Source organism: Podarcis muralis, chromosome 13 (assembly GCF_964188315.1).
Source record: "Podarcis muralis chromosome 13, rPodMur119.hap1.1, whole genome shotgun sequence".
Lineage (NCBI taxonomy): Eukaryota > Metazoa > Chordata > Lepidosauria > Squamata > Lacertidae > Podarcis > Podarcis muralis.
In genome coordinates, this window is record NC_135667.1 from 27,236,853 (window position 1) to 27,253,286 (window position 16,434).

General features: G+C 41.2%; 2 protein-coding genes across 6 annotated transcripts; one reads left to right on the forward strand and one right to left on the reverse strand.

Annotated features, from left to right (window-relative positions):
• The first annotated feature begins 5,901 nt into the window (after positions 1–5,901).
• LOC114582088 (olfactory receptor-like protein OLF3) lies at positions 5,902–6,846 on the forward strand. The gene has a single exon (XM_028702866.2). It carries the CDS (start codon positions 5,902–5,904, stop codon positions 6,844–6,846), a length of 945 nt encoding a protein of 314 aa, XP_028558699.2.
• Positions 6,847–8,732: 1,886 nt separating this feature from the next.
• On the reverse strand, positions 8,733–14,634 carry LOC114581777 (butyrophilin subfamily 1 member A1-like). 5 transcript variants are annotated; one of them, XM_028702341.2, is made up of 5 exons: positions 14,494–14,634; positions 13,873–14,350; positions 12,159–12,576; positions 10,675–10,785; positions 8,734–10,074 (listed from the first exon to the last, which is right to left on the reverse strand). In XM_028702341.2, the coding sequence occupies exons 3-5, from the start codon at positions 12,433–12,435 to the stop codon at positions 9,566–9,568; spliced, it is 897 nt and encodes a 298-aa protein (XP_028558174.2). In that variant the 5' UTR covers positions 12,436–12,576; positions 13,873–14,350; positions 14,494–14,634; the 3' UTR covers positions 8,734–9,565. The 5 variants fall into 5 exon arrangements, with proteins under 5 accessions (XP_077773363.1, XP_028558177.2, XP_028558174.2 ...); XM_077917237.1 differs by lacking the exon at positions 13,873–14,350 and having other exon boundaries at positions 8,733–10,074; positions 12,159–12,482; XM_028702344.2 differs by lacking the exon at positions 14,494–14,634 and having other exon boundaries at positions 8,733–10,074; positions 12,159–12,482; positions 13,873–14,484.
• Positions 14,635–16,434: the final 1,800 nt, after the last annotated feature.

Genomic DNA, 16,434 nt, shown 5'->3' on the forward strand with positions numbered 1-16,434 from the left:
TGAAATTGGCCTATAATTCTTCACTTGTAATAAATCAGAGTCTGGTTTGGGTATTAATTAAATATATGCTTCTTTCCATCACTTCTTTCATTGGTACAAGTAGGGTGTGCTTTCATTCTTTATAATATTTCACTGAAATGAATAATATACTGGGAGGGGAAAATATACCACAATCCTGGAAAGAAGCACTGATCACTCTAATCCCGAAACAGGGAGTGGAGTTGACAGACATGAAAAATCATAGACCAATCTCCCTGTTGAATACAGACTATAAAATCTATGCTGGGGTGATGGCTAATAGATTAAAAAAGACTCTAAACAAAATAATCAGCAGAGACCAGGCGGGCTTCTTACCGGATAGACATATAAAAGACAATACAAGAATAATAATTGACCTGTTGGAGTATGTGGAAATGAAACCAAGTAAAAAGATGGCCATGTTATTGGTTGAAAGCTTTTGATAGAGTATCATGGAATTTCCTACTGAAAACTTTCAAAGGTCTGGACATAGGGGAGAAAATAATTAATGGAATTAGGGCGATATATGATAACCAAAAAGCAAAATTGCTAATAAATAACGAGATCACAGAAGAGTTCAGCATCGAAAGGGGGACAAGACAGGGGTGCCCTCTCTCCCCACTTCTTTTTATTGCCACCTTGGAACCACTTTTAATAGCAATAAGAAAGGATAAAAACATAAGAGGAATTAACCTAGGAACTCGATACTACAAAATTAGAGCCTTTGCAGATGATGTAATTGTAACCACTGAAAACCCAGTGGAAAGTATCCAAAAAACGCTTGCACAACTGGAAGAATTTGGGAAGGTCTCTGGGTTCAAACTGAATAAAGGAAAATCCAAATTATTAACGAAAAATTTACATAAGTCAGAACAAGAGGAACTGGAAAATACAACAGGTTTAAAGGTAGCCAATAAGGTAAATTATTTGGGGGTTTGGATCACCAATAAGAATATAAACTTATATAAGGACAATTATGAGAAGAAGTGGAAGGAAATGAAACAAGAATTAGAGACTTGGGGGAAATTGAATTTGTCCCTGTGGGGGAGAATATCCACAGTTAAAATGATGGTACAGTGGTACCTTGCAAGACGAATGCCTTGCAAGACGGAAAACTCGCAAGACGAAAGGGTTTTTTGTTTTTTGAGCTGCTTCGCAAGACGATTTTCCCTATGGGCTTGCTTCGCAAGACGGAAATGTCTTGCAAGTTTGTTTCCTTTTTCTTAACACCATTAATACAGTTGCGACTTGACTTCGAGGAGCAACTCATAGCACGCGGTGTGGTAGCCTTTTTTGAGGTTTTTGAAGACTTTGGTGATTTTTGAAGCTTTTCCAAAACTTTTCCGACACCGTGCTTCGCAAGACGAAAAAAATCGGAAGACGAAAAAACTCGCGGAACAAATTAATTTCGTCTTGCGAGGCACCACTGTATTGCCAAAGATGATTTTTATGTTCCAAACAATACCTATAAATAGAGGCATAAAGTGTTTTAAGGAATGGCAGAAAGACCTTGCCAAGTTTATTTGGCAAGGGGAAAAACCACGCATAAAATTTAAGCTACTAACAGAGTTGAAGGAAAAAGGAGGCTTTGTGGTCCCTGACCTTAAACTGTACTTTGAGGCAGCGTGCTGGACATGGATTAAGGACTGGATATTAATTAAAAACACGGGAGTCCTAGATCTGGAGGGATGGGATATTTTGTACGGGTGGCATGGCTACATAGGCTATGACAAGGTTAAATCCCACAAAGGATTTTTAAATCATATTGTGAGAAGGGCATTATATGGAGAGGAGTAAAAAATCAGTAGTAACCAAAACACCATGGTGGCTGTCACCAATGGAATCTATGTCGGTTCACAGGATAAATATGAACTGCGATTGGCTAACATATAAGGATTTAGTAGAGGAAACAAGTAGTGATCCGAAAATAAAGGACCTAAGTGAATTGAAACAGAAGGGAATAACCTGGCTGGAGTATTATCAACTAAAAGCCGCCCTTGAAAAGGATAAAAAAACCAAAGGATTTGACAAAAAAATATCCTATCTGGAGAAGGATATTTTATATAATAATCAAAAGACACTTTCAAAAATATACAAACTACTTTTGAATTGGCAAAGAAAGGAGGAAGATATCAAAGAAATTACAGTAAAATGGGAGAGGGACCTGTGACATATGATCAAACCCAATATTTGGAATGAATTATGGACTAAAAATATAAAATTCACGGCTTGTTTCCTTATAAGGGAAAATCTTATGAAAATGTACTATAGGTGGTACCTGACCCCTGTAAAACTTGCAAAAATAAATAAATCAGACAATAACAAGTGCTGGCAATGTAAGGAACAGATAGGAACATACTACCATATGTGGTGGTCCTGTCTAGAGATACAAAGATTTTGGAACATGATTTATGAAGAGATAAAGAGATTGATAAAAACTACATTTAGCAAGAAACCGGAAGAATTTTTACTAGGAGTGGTTTCAGATAATATTCCCAAAAACAAAACTAGGCTATTTGTGTATGCAACGTCAGCAGCAAGGGTTATAGTGGCAAAACACTGGAAAGATAAAAATACACCCACTAAAGAGGAATGGGTAGTCAAATTGTGCGAGTACTTGGAGCTCACAAAGCTGACAGGTGCAATAAGAGATAAACCTAAAAAGTTGGTGAAAGAAGAATGGGAATGTTTAAATAATTATTTAGGGGACAAGGGCTCAGCAAGACAGATCTGGCTATGTTTAGAATGATACCGCATAGAGAAATGTTCCCTGATGCCAAGATGAGGGATTCCTCTGGAATGCAGATAGAGATAATTGATAAGAATAATGATCTGTTGTGAGCTTGACGGAAGTGTACAATAGATGAGCTTTCCTGCTTTGGCTCATCTTCCCTTTTCTTCTTCTTCTTTTTTTTTCTTTTATCTTCCCCATAGTTGCTTATGTTCTGTGTCATGTACTTCGATATTTTTTTAAGTTTTTTTAGTTTTTTTGTCATTGCTATTAAGGAATTTTCCTTTGTAATTTTGGTTGTCTATATTTATATGTACCTGTTTAAAGCAAAATAAAAGTTTAAAAATATTTCACTGTAAATTCCTCTATCTTCTTTGCATCTTCTTTTCCAGTTTTTTTAATACAATTGTTTATAAAAATTAACAAATCCTTTTCTGATTTTCTACTACTTTTCCGTCCAATATTATTTTATTTATTGTGCTTTGAGCTTTTCTTTTTTTAATTCGCCATGCCAACCATTTACCTGATTTATTGGCATATTCAAAATTCTTCGGTCTTGTAATGGGAATTGGGGTTGCTTGTGCGTAAACTCCAAACTGCTCCAAGCTGGTTGTACAGCTAAACCTTTCCCTGGTTTGACAGCCCTTACAACGCGACTGTCTCAGTCACTGGCAGAATCTGTCAGTGGGCGTTTCCTAAACTTCTTCCAACATAAGAATTCCTTGACTCCAAGTCTCCTCCTAGATTCTCTGCGCGGAAGCTTTCTGCGCAGTGTGGGCGTGCCAAGCGGAGGTCCTGTGCTCTCCCCGCTGATCTCACTGGAAGTGTCTCGGAGCCTTCCCTCCGAAGTACTCTCACCCTCCCCTTTCTTCCTGGTGTCACCTTGATTCCCTTCCCCAGCGGAAGCTCTCTCTCTCTCCTTGCTAGTTCCCTCCCCTGCATCATTGGGGCGACTTCCCTCTCCTCTTGTCTCTGATGGCAGTTCCCTGACAGGTCTCATTCTTTTTATATTCCATTCCACTTCTTGATTAATTATCATTGCAAATTGGCTTTGTAACATCTTAATGTTCTGATTAATTTTTCCATCTTTCGGATTTTTTATTAGCTTTTTTTCATTTTCCATAATCTGATTTAAAATCTCTTTTTTCCCTTTCTCTCTAAACTTTTTTTCTGATTATGTTTTGTTGTATAAAGAAACCTCGCATAACAGTTTTACTAGCGTCCCAAACAACATTCATTTGGGTTTCTTTATTACAATTATTTACAAAATACTCTGTTAGCATCCTCTGAGCCTCCTCATTTATTTTTTCATCTTCTAACAAATTTTCATTTAATCTCCATCGAAAAGTCTTTTCCTCTAATTCTTTTAATTCACACTTAATTGCATTGTGATCTGAAAGTATCTTTGGTTGGATTTCTATTTTTGTAACTCTAGGTGTTAGTTCACTGGATATCCACACAGTCAATTCTTGAAGCCGGTTGATTTGGTTCTGAAAAATACGTAAACTGCTTATCTAATGGGTGTCTCAGTTTCCAAACATCTATCAAATTGCAATTCTCTATCATAAAGAAAAAAAGTCTTTGGTAACTTCCCTTCTTTTATTTTCTCTTTTTTGCTTGACCTATCCATTTCCAACGAGACCACTCCATTCATATCTCCCATGATTATAATTTTTTGATCCATAAATTCAAACAGTTTTTCTTCCAAATCTTTATAAAATTCCATTTTACTGCCATTTGGTGCATAAATTCTGACAATTATCATTTTTTCACCTTGCCAGTTGACTTGTACTGCGATGATTCTGTCTTCATCTTTAAAGATCTGCTGAGCTTCTAATTTTTTACATACATCACCACTCCTCTCTTCTTACTTTTATCTGATGAGACAAACACATTTCTTAATTTTTTGTTGATTAATACACTACTGTGTTTCCTGGCTACATGAGTCTCTTGTAAACAAATAATGTCCAAATTCTTTTGTAACAAAAACTGTCCAATTCTATTCCTTTTAATTTTTTTATCATTTATGCCATTAACATTCCAAATCCATAATTTCAATGCCATTTTGGCCTTCTTTGGTAAGTAAAACTGTTAAAGTTCTTAAACCTGTCCTCCTCCTCCTCCTCCTCCTTCCTCTTCTTCTGATTTATTAATATCTACTCCCTCTGGCGTCACTGCTGCTGCCTCTTCTCCCTTTCCCAATTCTTTGTATCTTCTCAGAAATTTGTATGTCTCATCCACATTTTTTAATTTAAATTTCTTTTCTTTGTAATAAAATGAAACTCCTTCTGGAAATTCCCATTTAAATTCAATTCCATTTTTTCTCAAAATCTGAGTTAATGTCTTATATTGGTCGCGTTTTTTTAACAAGCGAAGTGGGACGTCTTTAAATATGATTGTGAATATTCCATCAATACATAATCTTTTTTATCTGTTTTTCTGCAAAATCAAATTTCTCATTTCTCTATCCTTAAATATAATCAAACAATCTCCTGGGAATTTTTTTTGCCTTTGTTGTCTTCGTTTTAATCCTGAGTGCATTTTGTATTGTTTTTGCCACATCTTCTACCTCCATATTTAGCCAATGCCTGTATTCATTGAGAATTGTAAGGTATTAAGCAGGGATGAGGAACCCGAAACGTCTAGATCCAGGGTAGGCAACCTAAGGCCCGTGGGCCGGGTGCGGCCCAATCTCCTTCTCAATCCGGCCCACGGGAATCAGTGTGTTTTTACATGAGTAGAATGTGTCCTTTTATTTAAAATGCATCTCTGGGTTATTTGTGGGGCCTGCCTATTATTTTTACATGAGTAGAATGTGTGCTTTTATTTAAAATACATTTCTGGGTTATTTGTGGGGCATAGGGATTTGTTCTTTTTTCTTCCAAAATATAGTCTGGCCCCCCACGTGGTCTGAGGGACGGTGGACCAGCCCACGGCTGGAAAAGGTTGCTGACCCCTGTTCTAGATGTTATTGGATTACAACTCCCACCATCCCTGACCACTGACCTTGCTGGCTGTGGCTGATGGGAACAGGAGTCCCACAACATCTGGAGGGTGACAAGTTCCATATCTTAGGTGTAAAACCATCCCTGTTCCAAAACTTCCCATTTCAATCCTGATTTCATTCTCTTAGCTCAAGCATTGTGTGTGTGATGGAGCAATACAATCAAACAATTGTCCTGGAGTTTGTGTTTCTGGGATTTTCCAAAGATCAAGACACCAACCTTTACCTCTTTGCAGCGGTCCTTTTCATGTACCTCATCACCCTGACAGGTAACACACTCATCATCGTGGCCATCCACATAGACCCACGGCTCAGCACACCCATGTACTTCTTCCTGAGCTATCTGTCCTTCCTGGACATCTGCTACACAACAAGTGTGGTGCCTCAGTTGTTAATCCATTTCCTGACCAGCTACAAGACCATCTCCTACAACAGGTGCATGGCTCAGCTCTATCTCTCATTCGCCTTCGGAAGCATTGAATTTATCCTCTTGGCAGCCATGGCTTATGACCGATATGTGGCTGTCTGTCATCCGTTGCATTACAAGGTCATCATGAGCAGGACAGTGTGTATGCAGTTGGTGCTAGCATCCTGGACAGCCGGATTTCTCAATGCTCTCCTGCATACGGTGTTCACTGTGCGCCTTCACTTCTGCAGCTCCAACATCATCAATCACTTTGCCTGTGAAGTCCTGGCTGTTATCAAGATTGCTTGTTCAGACACTTCCATCAATGAGATTCTGTTTCTGGTGACAGGGTCCATTGTGCTGGTGATCCCCTGTATTGTGGTCACACTTTCCTACGTCTATATAATCCGTGCTATCCTACGTATCCAGTCTTCAGGAGGTCGTCAGAGAGCCTTCTCCACATGTACCTCTCACCTGACCGTAGTCGCCCTCTGCTATGGCACAGCAATCTTTGCTTACATGAGCCCCAGATCCAACACTTCGCCCAACCAGGACAAGATGCTGGCTTTCTTCTATGCAGTCGTTACTCCGATGCTCAACCCTATAATCTACAGCCTAAGGAACAAGGAAGTCAAAGGAGCCCTGGCTAAAGCAAGAGGGAAAAATATCGTTTCTGAAAGGCATTGATCCATTTGTGAATTTGTATACGTCCAGTAAGGTGGCAGAGCAGATGGAGACATGCAATTTGCTTAATCACTTAATTATTCCACACAATGGACTTGCATAGAAACTGAATCTAGGAGGAAACATTGTTTTGATACAAGATGAACATTTAACATTGCCAAAAAAGAAACAAAAGCATTGAGGAAGTAATGGGCATGAAAAGGAGAGTCACTGAAAGTGTTGAGTGATCTTCCCACCTCAAAACAATTCACCTGCAACCCCAAGAGGAGTGGTTTGGAGTTTGATTTTGCCCCATTTAGCAGATTATCAGGTTAATCCAAATTTGCAGGGGAAACACATTGAGGTTGGTGCTGCTTGCGTGTAACATCTTATGGACTAGGTAAGCTAAAGGGGAATGTAAACAATAAATATGCCCCAAGGTATCTTCTCTATATCTCCTCTTTGCCATCTCTCTCACAGGCTCTTGCTACCTATCCTAACTCCTTCATCGGACACCTCTTGATTCCATACTTTTAAGTCATCAACAAGGAATGTCACAAAGGAGGCATTCCATTGTTACCTTGACAATCTACCTACCTGGACAAGTCCTCTGCTGTGTTGCCAAAAGGTTTTCTAATTCCCCCTGCCCGCCCTCTCAAATGTGGCAATTTATATATATTAAAGTCAAGAAGACAGTCATGGAAAATCATGGTGAACAGATGTTGGCTTAAGGAGATGGTTGACTTTAAGATTTAAAAAAAAAAAAAATTCAGAGGAAGAGAGTCTGAAATGAGGTGGTGGAGCATCCCTACAGTAAGAAGCCACAAAGGGAAAGGGAGATAGGCTGGGAATAGAGATGGTACCCTTATGCTGAACTAGAAGCTTGATACCTATAGAATATTTTGGATATTAACAAATCCAAAATAACTGTTGTGAATGGACTCAGTCCATTCACACATATTGTTAGCAGCAAAGCAGCTGCTTTTTCTCCCATGAGAGATGAGGTGTTGCTGAAGTAGGCATTTGAGAGTACTGAAACCACAAGCCAATATTGGAAGTGCAAAGGTGCATTGGAATCTCCCGTGTGTGCTAAAGAGCGGTGGAGCGAATATACCCATAAGCTACCCTCTTTTGCACTGGGGTGGGGAATATATGAGAGAAATACAGCAAATTGTCAGAGGCAAATCTCACAGAGTTGAATGGGACTTACTCCCAAGTAGGTGTGCTGCACCAACACTGACCAGGGCCACTTCTCAGTCATGTCACCCATCCTGACACCAAAATATAGCTTCTTTGTTTGCTGTATTGTTAGTTGAGGTGATGTTATTTTGAGAAGAGAATCACAGCAGCTGCCATTTGTTTTTCACACAAAGCCGCTTTCTGAGGTGGTTTTTCGATTTTTGAGAAACTCAAAATGGCTGCCTCCTTTGACACTCACCGGGGACCACCGTTGTGGTGGGCTGCAAATGAATATGTACAGAAAACCACACACCTTTACTGATTGGGCCAACTGTGCCTCTAAGCACTGTCCTTTTCTCCGAGAGATGCAATGTTAAATATCCCTCCAAAGAAAAGACAGATTGAATCAGACATGTGAAAAATATAAAATCACAGTGTTCTGTTCCACATAACCCTATTTTTAAACTTGAAGTATAAAAACAACAAGAACATTTTACACATTTGGATTTCTTCTCGTTTCATAGTAGAATGTCTTGCAAACCCCCTCAATGTTTTTTTTATTTCACAGCAGATAAAGAGGTTTAAAAGGCAACCCATGCCATTCTTTGGGGTGGAGGAATGAACAATGTAAGCATATTCATTTCTCATCAGAAACTTAGGAGACCCACCAAGCTCAATAGGACTTAATCTCAAGTAAACACGCCAAAGAAACAAATGTGTGTGAGGGGCCATTTCTTTTCTTTTCTTTTTTTGATAATTTTTTTTATTGCAAAGTAAATACATTAATACCAAGCCACACATAAAGAATACTATAAAGAGAAAGAAAAAAATGAAGAAAAGGGAGGAAGCAAAAAAGACAGTAAAAAGAATAAAGAAAAGTATAATATTTCAATACAATAAACACTATTTTACAAAATAATAATAGCAATAGACTTCCATCACCCTCACAACACTTAATTTCACATTTCATATTTTATCTGTATTTCAGTATTATTTTCATCTTAATATATAGATATGTATATATGTATGTTTCCCTTTTTCCATTCACGAGGTCATTCTAGACACAGCCTAATTTTTACATTAGAACCTTGTCTTTCTAAATAATCATTCAAACACTTCCATTCCTTCTTGACTGTATTCATTGGCTTTAGTCTTATTACATCCATCAATTTGAACAGCTCCAAATATTCACATAATTTACATAGCCATTCCTCTTTGGTCGGTACCAGGAACCAGCTGAGGTGCCATTTCACCAACTAATCTCTCCTTAAATTACCGGCTCAATTTCATAATTGGTTGGTGGATTCACTGTTTCTTGCCACATCTAAGGCTGTGTACACATTACTAGGTTGTCCTGATTCCTCAATTTGAATCCAGGCAGGTTTGGCGGGAAACGCATCAAATTGTGATTATTTCCTAAGAAACCACATATGGATTGTAACTAATGTTGTGTACACACTGCTCCCAAGCCAGTGATGAAAGCACACTGGTTGCGGAGCAAACAGGAACCGTGTACACAGCCCTAGTGCAGGATTGCAGCCTAAGTCATCTTCAAAATGTGCCCTTATGAGATTTTCAGGGGGATCTCAGTATCCCAGACCTGGAAAAAGGGAAACATCCTCTCAGAGAAAGGATAGTTGAAAGTATAGATAAGTTCCATGGAGTCGGCGTCATAAAAGGAGAGGATTTCAAAATCGTACTCCAGGAGTATCTTGATCCGTCGCGGGGATTTCCACAGTGAAAGGACAGTGGAAGGAGAGGTAGAGGCCATGTATTCTCCCTCAATCAGCTGCAGTGCCCAAAACCCCTCAGTAACTCTGATGCATTGGTACCATTTTCTCCCTATGGATTCCCGGACTGCCCCGATGGCCCATGCTTTGGCCTTGCCCACCTCTACCACCCATTCCATAGTCCCAGAGGTGATGCCTTCTGCTCCGAGGACACATGGCGAAAAATTGAAGCGCTCAGGGTTGTCAGGAAGAACCTGGGCCTGGCTGCCCAGGTACACACTTTTCCGGTCTTCAGAAAGGATGAGGGTAGGGAAGGCTGTCTTGGGATCCAGTATGACTTCCACTAAAAACAGAGACGGAGAATAGTTTGCAAACAACCTTACCAGCTGAAGAAATGACTTTCTACTCTAGGGGTTGAGAACCTTTGGCCCTCCAGATGTTGCTGAACTACAACTACCATCATCCCTGGTCATTGGCCGTGCTTCCTGAGGCTGATGGGAGTTGTAGTTCAGCAATTCCCAGAGGACCAACTGTTCCCTATACCTGTTCTACTGCTTTAGTGGTAACAGTTTCCAGAGCACAGACATCTCAAGGTGAAGAACAACGTTTTAGGAACAGTGAATGTTATTTAACGGTACCTTTGCTAACCAGAAAAAAACATGTACCATTTTCCTTCCTAGGATAAGTTCTAAAAACTAAACAAAAAACAACTTTGTAGATTTGGGCATAATTTCAGGTTGAACCCAGGAAAGCCTTCCTTGAAATATTACAGGTATATTTTTATGATAATTACAAACTCATATTCATAACTATATCATTGCTGTTAAGAAGAAGAAAAAGGCCCTGATAATTATAATATGGTAAGTGTAACTTAAAATTGCACATTATTTTCAAAATTACCATTCCAGAAGGCGTCTTCTTCTATTTGTCCCCGTAAACTAACCTTTCTTTTGAGTCCCACAAAACTTGTCAGTGATACTGGACAGCAACCTTTCTTCCCGTTTTCTTTTTTCTTCCCTCGTCGAGGCCGCTGCTTTTGTAGGCTGCAGGAAAACTGTTGTTTTTAAAAAAAGGATGCTCTTGTTAAAAATAAGTAAATAAAAGAAAGAAGATTTCCCATCCCCTTTTTGCTCCCCTTACACTGCATGTACAAGAACAGTGTCCGTTTGCGGAAGTCCCATCAATAAACTGATGCAAATAGGATCAGGGTCTGCATAGTATTGCAGTAGTTAGGGCTCCTCCAGACTTTGCATCATTGATATAGGGCTCATGGAATAGAAATGTGCAGTATAAAGTCTGAGGCTGTTCTGTGGGCAGAATTCCACCCATCATTGGAGGGCTGCAGTCACATAGAAATATCACAATAAGAAACTGCTGGAGACCCAATGTCACAGCTGGCATAGTCTTGGATCTGCCAGGGCCCCCAGCCCCCAGAAGCACATAACAAATATGGTGGTATGTAGCTGCCCATTGGCTAAGCCTCCATATGTGTTTGGACTTTTTCACAAGGCTAGTACAGTGGTACCTTGGGTTAAGAACTTAATTTGTTCTGGAGGTCCGTTCTTAACCTGAAACTGTTCTTAACCTGAGGTACCACTTTATCTAATGGGGCCTCCTGCTGCCACCGCGCGATTTCTGTTCTCATCCTGAAGGAAAGTTCTTAACCCGAGGTACTATTTCTGGGTTAGTGGCGTCGGTAACCCGAGGTACCACTGTACAGCTTCCTGCAACTGTGAGGCTCCATCATACAATATGGAGCAGGGAACAGCATGTGGCCGCTTTTTTAAAGGGCCAGGCAGCCACTGCTACTCACTAAGCCCTCGTCAGCTGCACTGAGGTAGTGGCAGTCCCAGTGATGTCGCCATGGGCAAGGAAGGGAGAATCTCTGCTGCCAGGGAGGCAAGGGAATAAAGCATGAGTTTGAGGTATCAGGGACAGTAGTGAGCTCACCAGGCGTGGAGGACAAGGGCTCCACTGCAAGTATGAGGCCCTTCAAGGACTGTTGCAGGCCCTATACTGCTGCATTGGAGAGACAGGTTTTCATCTTAGAATCACAGATTCATAGAGTTGGGAGGGACCCGCAGGGTCATCTTGTCCAACCCCCCTACAATGCAGGAATCTCAGCTAAAGAATCCATGAGAGATGGCCATCCATTGTTGCCCACCCAGGCACACAGCAGACGAGCGAAGACCGTTTGGTGCTCACAACCACACCATACATTTAAAGCACACGGATTCCGCCCAAAGAATTATGGGAGCCATAGTTCGTACCTCTGTGATGGTTGAACTGCAGTTCCCAGGATTCCATGGGCAAACTCTATGGGCATTTCTCAAGCATGTTTGATACATGGATGAAGCGCAGGATTCATAGCAAATTGGACAAGAGACGTACGAAGCCTGGAATGGTGGGGCTCCTTTGTTTACTTACACGCTGGCATCTCTTGTTTGACTTTTGCCGACAGATCCTTTCTATTTATTCGGTCGAGGATGTTGACTGTCATCTGCAATGCTTTTGCCTCCTCGTAGGCCCTGACCATGAGCCGTGCTATTTCAGTGAGGTCAGCCTTCTCGATCTTACAGTGCCGGATCGGCTTGTAGCCTTGCTCCAGTGGGTAGTCTTCGAGGTGCATCTTAAATCTCTTGAATTCCTCCTCTGTGAGCTCGTCCAAGTAGTCCACCAATTTGCAGCAGACACTGTTGGACATCTTGGCCCCTCCCAGTCAAAGGTTTACGGAAGGAGGAAAAATGGTCTCTAGGAGAAAGAAGGGGAGTCAATTCTCTTCTGATTGGATTGAAGAAGCAAAGATGGGGCTGACCAGTTTCTGCAAAGTGTCATGAGCTGTGAGCTGAAGGATGCACAATAATTTTACAGAACGATTTCAGTTTCATAAAAGGAGACTCCTCAACCCATTTATTATTATTATTATTATTAAGCAACTTAATGACAAAATGCAAACGGGAAATCAAAAGCCATTGAAAAGAATGAAACAACAAACAATACCACATTCCTAAAATGCTCATCCAAAAATATAGTAAGAGGGACAAGTTTCTGGAAAAAAGCATAATGTCAAGGGGAACCAGTGGTTGCAAATATCAGTTAAAAAAAGGTAAAGGGACCCCTGACCATTAGGTCCGGTCGTGACTGACTCTGGGGTTGCGGCACTCATCTCGCTTTATTGGCCGAGGGAGGCGGCGTACAGCTTCTGGGTCATGTGGCCAGCATTACTAAGCTGCTTCTGGCGAACCAGAGCAGCGCACGGAAACGCCGTTTACCTTCCCGCCGGAGCGGTACCTATTTATCTACTTGCACTTTGACGTGCTTTCGAACTGCTAGGTTGGCAGGAGCAGGGACCGAGCAACGGGAGCTCACTCCATCGCGGGGATTCGAACCGCCGACCTTCTGATCGGCAAGCCCTAGGCTCTGTGGTTTAACCCACAGCGCCACCCGTGTCCCAAATATCAGTTACCTCCCTCTAAATAAAGGTGAGCCCAACCTCACGCCAAAATGAATACTAAATAGGTAGGAGTCACATAATAAAAATAGATTGGCCCCATTCTGCTCAGTTTTCCTTTTGCTACAAAACAAATATGCTCCATCTCCACACAGCTCTGTTGAAGTGATGTCCTGCCTTTTCATGCTCTGTGAGTATCAAATATACCACAGAGTACTCCATTATGTGTGCATATTGGGTACATTCAGGTCAAGTTCCAAAGTCTGTTTGACAAAAACTTAGAGGGGAAGCTGTGATAATTACAGCAAAAGCAAGAAAAGAACTTTGCAGCAACTATGTCTGTCCGTATTCAGGAGTAAATTATATTGAATTCAATGGGGTTTTTTCTCCCAGGTAAGCGCAACAAATTTATTTTCTAGTGCAGAAGTTGTGTTGTGGGTGCCTATCCCACTTCCACCTGACACAGGTATATATATTGCATATTATAAACAGTATGTCACCCTGCTTCCATAGCCCTGGCTCAGGTTTGTTAATTATTCTGTAAACCCAGCCAAACCTGTTTGATCAGCGACGACGGGAGGACAAAAGAGACATGTATGTACAGAACAAGAAGCAAGGCGCCTTTCAAGTCAACAGCCCAGGCTCAACATTTAATTTGAGGGAGGGTTCAGAGTTTGGGGGAAAACTCACCGTTCCTTCCTTGCTGCGGTTGTCCTCTTTGGCATAGCACAGCAAATGAAAGTGAAAGTTCCGGGGAAGGTAAAACTCAATTCTGCCTCCCTCCCAAAGCTGAAAGTGTCGTCATAGCTTGCTTGTGCCGCGCAGACTTTGAACACTGTTGCTTCCTTCAAAGTTTACAGCTAAAAAAAGGTTAGAAACCTTTCTCAAAAAACGAGCTGCTCTGGCTCTATAGGAAAACAAGCATACATTAGATAGCCAGCTGCTTAAGAGGAAATAATCCTTGAGTAACTTTAACAGGAGCTCCATCTGCAGAGATCAATAAGGGAAGCTTTTCATGTCCTGGGGGTTCGTCAGCTGTTAAAGTAATAGGAGCAGGGGTCTTATACATTTTTTGAAATCTAAACCACACACATACACATATGCACATTCATTTTCTTGATGTTCTTCTCCTTTGCTGATTTTCAGTTTGGTAAGACTGTGATCCACTCTGCCAAAGAAGTGAAACAGGAAAGTATCTGAATACTGGGAGCCGGGGCTGTTATTTTCTTAGCGCCCTGGTAAAGAGTGTTAGAAATTTAATTAACTTATGAATAGAGCAGGGATCCTGGCAAAAGCTTTAGGGGTCCGTACCTGTTTCTTTGGTGCATCCCCCCCCCCCCTTTGGTCTGTCATTTTCCGCCACTCTTCTCAATAGCTTGGGATTTGAAGGATAAAGCTATCCAATTGTTGCATGCTGGGAATCCCAGTTCTCCTCCATTAAAGAAATCCCACCCTCGTCCTTCTCGTTACAGGCTCCTTTCCTGTGCTTGTGCTGCCCTCGTGTGGTCCCATTACTCTTCACTGTAGGTATTGAGTCTTTTTCAGTATAGGAGCACAAGGGGATGGGGAGGCGTGGATGGGGTAGCCTTTTCCTCTCATTCCATGGTCTCAACAAAAATGCCAACTGCCTTTAGGAAAGGGAGGGAAGCTCCCATCCCAATGCAATAGCTTTGGTGGGGGGGGAAAGGTGATTTTCAACAGGGCTATAGTATTGGGGGTGGAACAAGTTAAATCCCACTTCCCAGTGCACCACAGGCTCAACTAGACCATCCAGCAGCCAGGTTTTTTTTTAAAATGGGGGGAGTGGAGATTTATATTTCTTCATGTGACATCTTGTCATGTGTAGCATGGCCCATAAGTCTACACACTAAGAAGAAGAAGAAGAGTTTGGACTTGATATCCCGCCTTTCACTCCCTTTAAGGAGTCTCAAAGCGGCTAACATTCTCCTTTCCCTTCCTCCCCCACAACAAACACTCTGTGAGGTGAGTGGGGCTGGGAGACTTCAGAGAAGTGTGACTGGCCCAAGGTCACCCAGCAGCTGCATGTGGAGGAGCAGAGATGCGAACCCGGTTCCCCAGATTACGTGACTACCGCTCTTAACCACTACACCACACTGGTTCTACAATGAGCTCAGCTTTTTAGACTTAATGAGTATGAGTCAGCTAAAGTTGACCACTTTAAATTTCCATTGATTTTAGTGGTATTTAAGATTGGGTTTAATTCTGCCACTGGCATCCATACGAATTACGTGTTTCGCTCTGATGATTGTAGCTTGTTTAGCTTTGGTGCCTGTTGTAGACATGTGCTTCCTTTATAGGACCACGACACAGCACATGCCAATTTGCTAAAAAGTAAGTTTAGCAGGTAACCCAAAGTACTGTAGAGCTGGCAGTTAACAGATACAAGTCTTTTCTGCAGTTATAAGTAAACTGGGGGTGGGATTTCCCAGGCAGTCACAGCCACAGCCTATGAATGTGAGGTCACAATGGGTAGATGAGGTCACAAATCCAGTCTCTGGTGACGGTCATGTTGCCTATGGTGATTAATCAGGTTATCCCTGCATCCCATTGCTAAGGTGCAGTTGAGGTTGAAGGATTGAGGAGCAGGTTCACTTCACTCATTGTCTCAATGGCATTTCGGCACCAGGACATCTTCAGAGTACCGGTACTCATTTTCTCAAGGTGCATAGTATTGCTGAATAAGAAAGGAAGGATTCCTGTATATTTCCCATTCATATTTTATCCCATGTCTCTTTAGGTCTGTATCTTGTGCTTTACTATAGAATTAGGCTATGTAACAGCTTTATATAGCACTGTTTAAAGCAGGAATAGGGAACATGTGGCTGCTACTATCATCATCAATAAGATTTATATGCCACTTAATATACAAAATACCTAAGTGGTTTACATAAAGCATAGTAAGGTAAGAAAAATAAAAATGTATGTACAACATTTAAAACCAAAAATACAAAGAAATACATGAGTAAAAACAGAAAAGCTATCAATAAAGCATTCAGTTAAATATCAATAAATAATAGAACATGGTGAATCTGATGAGCCTGGGAATGCCAGCTTAAATAGATGGGTCTTCAGGAAGTGTTTAAAGTTTGAAACTCTTTCTGCCTCATGAACTGTGCATGGAAGCGTGTTTGACCACTGGCTATGTTGACAATAGCTGGAGTGGCACAGGTTCCCTGGTTTAAAAAATAAACCCAGCAGCAGGATTTTGGAGGTTCTCAGACAAGGCATCTC

Excerpts from the sequence above, each read along its gene's own strand:
- LOC114582088 (XM_028702866.2), top strand. The coding sequence starts at position 5,902 with ATGGAGCAATACAATCAAACAATTGTCCTGGAGTTTGTGTTTCTGGGA.
- LOC114581777 (XM_077917237.1), bottom strand. The coding sequence starts at position 12,435 with ATGTCCAACAGTGTCTGCTGCAAATTGGTGGACTACTTGGACGAGCTC. Across the intron at positions 10,786-12,158 it reads CAAACAAGAGATGCCAGCGT|TTTTCCTGCAGCCTACAAAA; the intron begins GTAAGTAAACAA and ends TAAAAACAACAG. Across the intron at positions 10,075-10,674 it reads TTGTGGGACTCAAAAGAAAG|TGGAAGTCATACTGGATCCC; the intron begins GTTAGTTTACGG and ends CTCTGTTTTTAG.